Raw genomic sequence first — 8,702 nt, 5'->3', positions numbered from 1 at the left:
TAAATAATTACTCAAAAATTTGTCCCAGTTTTCTTTTGGAAAATTGAAGCAAATCCTTCTCTCCATACATCATGAAGAAAACAGCCTAAAAGTTTCAAAGTCCCCAGGATTCAGATGTTCTCAACATCTTCCCTACTCCGTACCTGTCATCCTTAGGGCACCTCTTGGTTTGCAAAGCTCTCAACCATGTGGCTCTGCATTTGCTCCTCTGGGGAATGGGTAGGGATCAGAAAGGAATGATGATTCCATCAAGGCGCCAGTAAGCAATTGAGCCAGGGCTGCAACCAACTGATTCCGATTTTCCACTGGATCAACCTCAACCTATCACAGGTACTGCTGGTCTCAACCAACCCTTCTGCAAGTCACCCCCGTCTGTAGCACGGAAGACCCTCGGCAGCCCTGCCCCTCCTCAATTCAGACCAGCACCCAGTCACCATCTCCAAGCACAGGAAACCATGTGGTAAGACACGAGTATTAAAAAAATAAGTTGCGTGACATTTATTTTGTCTTGTTAACATTAATATCCTGTAGAAACATTTTTATTGTCAGTATAAAAATTAACAGGTCTTATTAAATACTTTCTCCAATTTTGTAACACATAAGATCAGTGTAATCTGCATTCATCTTGCATGGCTACTGCAAAGTGAGTGGGTGTTTCAAAGCAAAACACAATACTTTAGTACAGAATGAACAACGGCAATATTTTGTCTGATGTAGGTATGAGGTTGGATCTTTTGGTGAGGTCCTGCCAGAATTAGATGAAAGCAATCCCTTAAAAAGACAGACGTTTCCCCCAAAACTATCAGCAGAACAACTCTGTGTTTCAATTTTCTATGATGGGACTTGAAGATCCTAGCAGGCGTCTCCAACGCCAGAGTCTGGAAGCCATTATCAAAATTCACTGAAGAGAATACAGGCTAATCTGATTAATGTGCAACTCAGAAGCAGAAGGCCAGCTGCCAGAGAGAAGCACATTCTGCTATCATCTCAACTGAGGTCTGTCCTCAAGGAATGGATTAAGGCATCTTTTAGAGGACTCTGGTACCATTTGTCTAGGGAAGTCCAGTTAGACGTTGCGTTGACGTAATGACAGGGCTGTACACCAAAATGAAACACCTTCCTATGAATGGGTTCTTTTAATATGGGGCATTTAGGAGGTCGAAGAACAATCGTCTGACAGCAGTGTTTAAACACAAATAAATCAAAACTTCATTTTCCCCAAATTAGTCATATATTGTAAATATTTCTCTTTTCAAAGGATCTGACAACTAGTTAAGTCCAAGCAATAGATTAACTAGTCTGCTGTGCTGCCTGTATAGAAATGCCACTTAAATTACAAAAAAACACTATAAATGATTAATTGTTTTGTATATTACCAATACATTAATAAATTAATGTTATACCATTTTCCCTGAAAGCAAAAGTATTTTTCCACCTCTGCTCGGTGAAAATTAAGAAATTCTGTGTAAGAACAGCATTTAGCAAATAGCTATTAAAAAAACAGAGACCAATTTTCTAGGTGCATTGGGACATCCATTTAAAATCAATACAAAAAATAATTCCTTGTAAATATATAATATATATTTATACATAATTTGAATATATTTACATACATCCAGCACCTATATACTGCATTTGTGCTCTGTAAGTGTGTGCTGACATAAATCTTCTCCAATTATTACAAAATTAACAAGGAAGGCAGAACGCACGTCCACCTTGAGTCCGACTGGTCCACAGCCAGTACCCGTGGCAGGCGAGAGGGGTTACGTGGTGGCGTGTGGCAGTCCATTGCTAAAGAAACCTTCTTCTCCTCCTGGTGAAGATTAAGTTTTCAACTGTATAAATCTTTACACATAGGCCGATTCCTTTTCCAATTATTTACTCCTCCGATCCATATATACAAGTGGAGAGAACCAGCTCCGGGAGGCACGGTCTCCCTGCTCAGGGTAGCTCGGCTCCCGGTGCTGTCCTGTTTGGGGACAGGCAGACACAGTCATTCATGTTTTAACACTGCCGTTGATGTGTGGATACTGAGGAAGGCATGGTTCATAAGGCATGGGGTCTGGAGAAAAAACAGAATCATCTCCTGAAGAACAAGAACTTCTTGTGTCAGGGTAACTAGGTGAATACTGTTCGAGAGGCTGACTGAGGTCCAAGTATTCCTGAAAGAAGGGAAGAGAGACGTTTTATTTCATCTTGGGTCAGGATAACAAGGTGAATACGGTTCGAGAGGCTGACTGAGGTCCAAGTATTCCTGAAAGAAGGGAAGAGAAGAGTTTTATTTCAAACACAAGCTCTTGAGATGTGGGTACTGGACGCGGGACAGGACAGGAGACCCCGACAAGGTGAACGGAGACCCAGCCCACCTGACTTCCACGAAGACCTCCCTGAGACCCGCCTCTGACACACTCCAGGCTGCCCTTAGCTTTTCTCTCGGAACCCATCATAAATCAACTATTGGCAGGTAGAGAACAATAAATCCTAGTTGAGCTATAGGTGCTGGGCAAGCAACTCGACTTCACATGGACCTAAATGACCCTCTGAGTCTCCACCTCCTCCTCACTGAAGCCCGGGTTTCCAATGCAAGCCCCGGTAGAATGAGAATGGGTAACGTGTTGTGGGTCCCCAGGCCCCCTTTGAGTAGTTGAGACCATGAATATTTATTTTCTGCATTACATTTTACTATTGTAGTTTCTGGGATAATTGAAGGGGAATACTTCTTCCTTCAGCGGGTAATTTAACAGATGTAATTCATTACTCTCAGAAGCTCTCCAAGTTGAAAATGTAAACAGGTTCGAAAGAGGCTTGGATATACTCATGTATGTTAAATCCAATATGCATTGTTAAAGGAAACTTCAGGAAAATATAAGTTAAATTTCAAAAAGTTTTGAAGGTTTGAGATTCAGAAAGTGTCCTCTACTCCCTGAGGCGTCCAGCATGGTGCTTGCAAAGAGCCTCTTGGACCACCCCAGGGTGACGCTTCCTCTGACCTGGGTGCTCATGGACTGTTTTGTATGGCCAGAGAGCTAAAGATGGTCTTTAACACTAGTAAGTGGTTTAAAAAAAAAATCAAAAGAAGAATAATATCTTGTAGCATTAAAAGGACATAAAATTTGCCAGATATGGTGGCTCACACCTGTAATCCCAGCATTTTAGGATGCAGAGGCGGGTGGATCACCTGAGGTCGGGAGTTCAAGACCAGCCTGACCAACATGAAGAAAACTCGTCTCTACTAAAAATACAAAATTAACCAGACATGGTGGTGCATGCCCGTAGTGCCAGCTACTCAGGAGGCTAAGGCAGGAGAATTGCTTGAACCCGGAAAGCGAAGGCTGCAGTGAGCCAAGATCGCACCATTGCAGTCTAGCCTGGGCAACAAGAGTGAAACTCTGTCTCAAAAATAAATTAATTAATAAAAATAAAATAAAAGGACATAAAATTTATATACAATTATATAAAATTCCAATTTCAGGATCCATAGCGTGTTACTAGAACACAGACACACATTTATTTACATATTGTCTGTGGCTACTTTGGGGCTGCGGTGGCAAAGTTGCGACAGAGAGCATAGGGCACGTGAAGCTGAAAATATTTACTCTCTGGCCCTTTACAGAAAGCAGTTGTCGACCCCTGTTCTGAAGCTCTGAAAAGCTTTCTAAACTGAGAGCTTGTGGGTCTCTCTGCCTCCACTGGGCTGGCACAGTGGGGCAGTTCTGCTCACACATCCAGAAGCCAATGACTATTCTATGACATGTGGTTTTGCTGAGAGGGGGCAAAAAGTGCAGACCACAGCACAAACAGCCTCAGCGTTATCAGAAAAGAGCCCATGGAATGTTGGCAAGTAGACATTTTTAAAGACACACACACACACACACACACACACACCTCACTATAATTCATCACCAGGGTTGGCAAGAGAAAGAGTCCCCATCCCAGAAGGGGGATGTGTCAGTTCCAACAACATCAGCATTAACCACACCACTGGAAACAAACACGCCCGCCACATCAAAAGAGAACTTTTTGCTTACAATGATAAAAATGAAATTTTGTCCTAAATGGAACCATTTTTCTTGAGCATATGGTAATGATTTTCACAAGGAAAGAAACTTCGATTTTTATATCCGTCAGACAATATGGCATTCTGCTTTTTTGTTTTAGGGTACTAAATACAAACTTCAGGATGAACGGACCCTCTCTACATGTAAATATATAAATAAATCACATTGAGCATAGACATAGGATTATTAAAATAGAACTTTAGTGTTTTTCCTAGGCTTTTTTTTTTTTTTTCCTTGAGATGGAGTCTCGCCCTATTGCCCAGGCTGGAGTGCAGTGGTACAATCTTGGCTGAATGCAACTTCTGCCTCCCAGGTTCAAGCAATTCTCCTGCCTCTGCCTCTTGAGTAGCTGGGATTACAGGAGTGTGCCACCATGTGCCACCACGCCCGGCTAATTTTTTGTATCTTTAGTAGAGACGGGGTTTCACCATGTTGGTCACGCTGGTCTCAAACTTCTGACCTCGTGATCCACCCGACTCAGCCTCCCAAAGTGCTAAGACTACAGGCTTGAGCCACTGCACCCAGCCAACTTTTCCCACTTTCTAAATGAAACCATAAATGTTCAGATCTGATAGGAAAAAAGTAGGGATATCAGTAGATTCCAAATCTCCAGTTAAAGGAACTTACACTAGAAACAACAATTTTGGCAGAAGAAGAAAGTTGGTTTCTTTCCCCCCTTGAACTGTTCCTTTCCTTTCAACTTCTGAAGGTCAGCTGTATTCATTTAAATCCAATCTCTTCCTTTAGCCAGCACAGGCCACAGTCAGACACACAAGATAAAGCTGCTAAGACTTCATATCACTACATGTGATTATTATTTTTTTAAAAATCACTCTAAAACTATTTTCTAAATCAGAACTTAAGTGTATTATTTTCCTTGTAAAATATTTGGAGGATCTTAACTTTTGTCTTGCTGAGACAACTGCATGTTTGGAGTTCGTGTCCTGTGTAAAAGAACACTATTGTGCCTCCTCATTAAATATCTCAAAATACATCCATTAACGATTTCTCTGTCTTGGGATTTGACTAGACTTGATGGGTTTATCATCTTTCCTGCTCAGAGCATATGCTTTCCATAATCATAAAAGGCACTCTATCTGTATATTCAAGTAGCCACCAACATGGCTAAATTTGGACAATGAGTGACAGAAGAGTGTTTATTTTGTTGGCAAAGATAACTTTTTTTTTTTTTTGAAATGGAGTCTTGCTCTGTCTCCCAGGCTGGAGTGCAGTGGCGCAATCTCAGCTCACTGCAACCTTTGCCTCCTGGGTTCAAGCGATTCCCCTACCTCAGCCTCCCGAGTAGCTGGGATTACAGGCGCACACCACCACCCCCAGCTAATTTTTGTATTTTTAGTAGAGATGGGGTTTTGGCATGTTGGCCAGGCTGGTCTTGAACTCCTGACCTCGTGATCCACCTGCCTCGGCCTCCCAAAGTGCTGGGATTACAGGCATCAGCCACCAAGATCATAAATATTTTAGAGAAATAAATATTTTAACAAAAGCATGTTTTTATGTAAAAATCATGTAAGTTGCCCATTGTAGAAAACCGTTTATTATGTTTTCATACACCTAGAAAGAGGCTGCAAGGCACATACCATTACTCGACAGGATCACATAGGATAGTATTGTAGTAACAGAAGCTGGCGTTACAAAACTTCGTTGTATTCCAACAAGCAAATGATGACAAACATTGTCAGTTCACCCACTAATAACCAGGGCACAGACTCAAACTTGCAGAGGAACCAAGCTCCTTCCCATGCACACAAAACGCTGCAACTGACTACTGCTTTCTCATTCCCACTATCCCACGCACACATGGGACTGCTCCACCACCAGCGACACTGAGGATGGCTGTGGGCATGTCCCTCTATCTTTGGTTTCTGAGTCAGAACTCACATATTGAAGCTCTGAGAAAAATCATGATTTGAGAGGAACACACAGTTGAACTGTCTGACTGCTATGGGAAAATACTAAACAAGACTATAGACTCCAACCAGCAGCCAACAGGGGAGTGTGCGTGTTAAATGCTACACGTGTCTCACGAGCCAACCAAGGACAAGGGGCTTCTGGAAGGAGGTTCTTACCTCATTGGTTGTGAGAGTGAGAATTCGATCCAAGTCTTCCACCAACTGCTTGAACGTTGGTCTCTGGGAGGGCACTGCATGCCAACAGTCCCTCATCATCATGTACCTGGGAAAAATGGATTTCCTTGAATTAATTTCACATGCACTAGGTACGTGGTTGCAGTCAGTTTTAATAGGCAATATGGAGATATGCTGTAAATTAGGAAAATGCATTAGAATTGTCCACGCCAGTAGATTAGGAGGTCACGAATAATTTTCCCAAAAGGTTCCCTGCCAGTTCCTCTGAAAGGCACTGTGACTTACAAAGACAGCACTTAAACCAAGACGTGTTAGGAAGGCATCTAAGCCATCAAGAGAAACGCATCTATGTGTTTTCCCTGGTATCCCTGGGCCACAGTCAGACCTCACAATGGCATCACACCCTAAAGATGCTTTGGAGGGAACACATTTCCGTGGATTGGTCTTCAGTCTTCCCTCCCCTGCATCAAAGCAGCTCTACTATTTATCTGCCCAACGCTTTTGGGTCTTAACGTTTGACAAAGCTACCTGAGTTTAAAAAAACAATACAACAAAATTTACAAACTACAACTTTAAGTTTTTTTATGAATTAATCTGCCACCACTGGGCTGCACGCTAACTTCCTGATCAACTCTTCAACAGGCCTAGGTTCCCAGGTCTTATCTTGATCATGGGTTTTGACAGACCCCCTATGTCAAAAAAAAAAAAAAAGCAATAGGAATGACAAAGAGCACAATAAATGCCTTTATATAATATGCTATAAAATGTGGCCATTCATCAGACATCCACTGTACACCGAAAAGCACTCATGGGATTACTGATATAAAATCCCTATGAAATGATACACAATAGACCGCAGTCTCTGGGACAATCACTCTTCTTAGTTAATCCTGGGGGGTGGGGGAGGGGTTGAGGCAGGAGGCAGAGAGACTCCTTTCAAAGCACTGATTATAGTGCACCAGGCACACGTCACAAACACAACATAACTCCACTGCAAGTGTGAGGTAGGTTTTGCTAGAAACCAGCTCAGGGTTTTATAGGAGATCTGGTGCTCTAAGGAGGGCACCTGGACACATTTTTAATTCTCTGCACTAAAACATAAGTGAAGCCTCGGTAACCAGACACGGGTTCCTTCACTCTGAGGAAACGTGGCTGGCGTCAATCTGTAATGGCAATTTTCAATGGTTCAAGAAATTCCAGAAACACCCATTCTCCACTCGCCACGACAGGGCCAGACGGGGGCCAGGCACAACCAAGGGGGAAAGGCTGTATTGCATCCTTAATCCTACACCCTACTGGGTGGCCCCATGGCTTTCTAGCTTGTTTCCTGACCCGTGGGTCTTCCTGTCACTCCACGGGGAGACTGCAGGAGACGCAGCACCGTGGCCCATTGGCTCTGCAAAGTCGGGAGCCCTCGGCCAGGCAGCCAGACACCCTGAGATCCAAAGCCCTCTCCATACTCAGAATAGTGTTCTCTCTCTCAGACACATAATGGTTGTCAGCGTCACTATCTATCTCAGTTCTGGATTGAGTCCAGAGAGCTTCAGCCGTTCTTCTTAGAGTATGTTTAGAAAACCAGGGGCCTTCAGAAGTGAGATACATCAGGAGAGGTATTACTGGTGTGGCAAGTCCACCGCGGCACCGGCAGGAAAGACAACAGTCCTTACAGTTCGTTGGTGCAGTTCGCTGGTTTATCCATCCTGTGTCCTTCCTTCAGCAGCTTAAACAGTTCCTCCACAGGAATCCCTGGGTAGGGGGAGCCCCCTAAAGTGAAGATCTCCCACATTAACACCCCAAAGGACCAGCTGCAACAAAGGGAGAAAGCACAGCATCACTAACCCATCCACGTCGCAGAAACCTAAACATGCCCAGCTGAGACATAAACACCTCCTCACTTCTGAAGTTTAAAGACAAACGGGCCCTCCTGCCGTTCATCCGTTCATCAGATGTGCTCTTTCCTGACCCCAAGAGCATCCCCAAATGAGGATGACATGGGGATGTTCTGATGGAATTTTCCATCAACAGGCAAAAAGGCAAACTGCCATCACTCTGGAATAGAGCTGCTTGTCTTAAATGTGATATTAGCAATGCAAGGATCTCAGTTTCTCTGTTTTAAGGCCCTTATGCTTCTTTCCAACTCTCAATGTGCCTGATCCAAGGGTTGTGACCTACCAGGATGGGCAGTTGGTAGAATAAGGCCAGCAAGCCACCTCTGCAAGATCACAGCTGCCCTCTGTGGCCAGCGGAACATCTGATGCACAGAGGCTCTGGAACTTACTAAGGCTGCAAAGGCAGCCAGCACAGGGCTGGACTCAGAATGAAGAATCACATGCCCCAGATGAGTTGCACACAACAGAAACTGAACATGTCTCACAGGCCACAGTTTACACTTGACTCTTCAGAGACTCGGACTTCCCGAGCCAACTTCAGGAGACTCAGTCTCTGGGATGAGCAAGCTGAGAAACCCAGGTTTAGCTATGGCATGGTCACTCTGGAAACTCACCCTTCTGAATATGGTGGTGAGTTTCACGCTGCAGTT

At 43.7% G+C, this 8,702-nt stretch overlaps 1 protein-coding gene across 16 annotated transcripts in view; it reads right to left on the bottom strand.

Annotated features, from left to right (window-relative positions):
- Positions 1-472: 472 nt before the first annotated feature.
- The window catches only part of FGFR2 (fibroblast growth factor receptor 2), a 116,908-nt gene continuing 108,678 nt past the window's right edge, over positions 473-8,702 (bottom strand). For 11 of the 16 annotated variants that reach the window (XM_012453460.3, XM_012453463.3, XM_012453462.3 and 8 more), the window contains 3 exons: positions 7,831-7,968; positions 6,146-6,251; positions 1,693-2,162 (listed from right to left, as the gene is read on the bottom strand). In XM_012453460.3, coding sequence (XP_012308883.2) covers positions 1,998-2,162; positions 6,146-6,251; positions 7,831-7,968 — 409 coding nt within the window. In that variant the 3' untranslated portion in view covers positions 1,693-1,997. Of the gene's footprint in view, positions 2,255-6,145; positions 6,252-7,830; positions 7,969-8,702 lie in introns of all 16 variants that reach the window. The other 5 variants (XM_012453465.3, XM_012453466.3, XM_012453470.3 and 2 more) reach the window with 2 other exon arrangements.

This window comes from Aotus nancymaae, unplaced genomic scaffold, assembly GCF_030222135.1.
Source record: "Aotus nancymaae isolate 86718 unplaced genomic scaffold, 86718_ANA_hifiasm-v0.15.2.pri h1tg000010l, whole genome shotgun sequence".
Taxonomy (NCBI): Eukaryota; Metazoa; Chordata; class Mammalia; order Primates; family Aotidae; genus Aotus; species Aotus nancymaae.
This window is presented reverse-complemented; position numbering and strand designations above follow the sequence as displayed.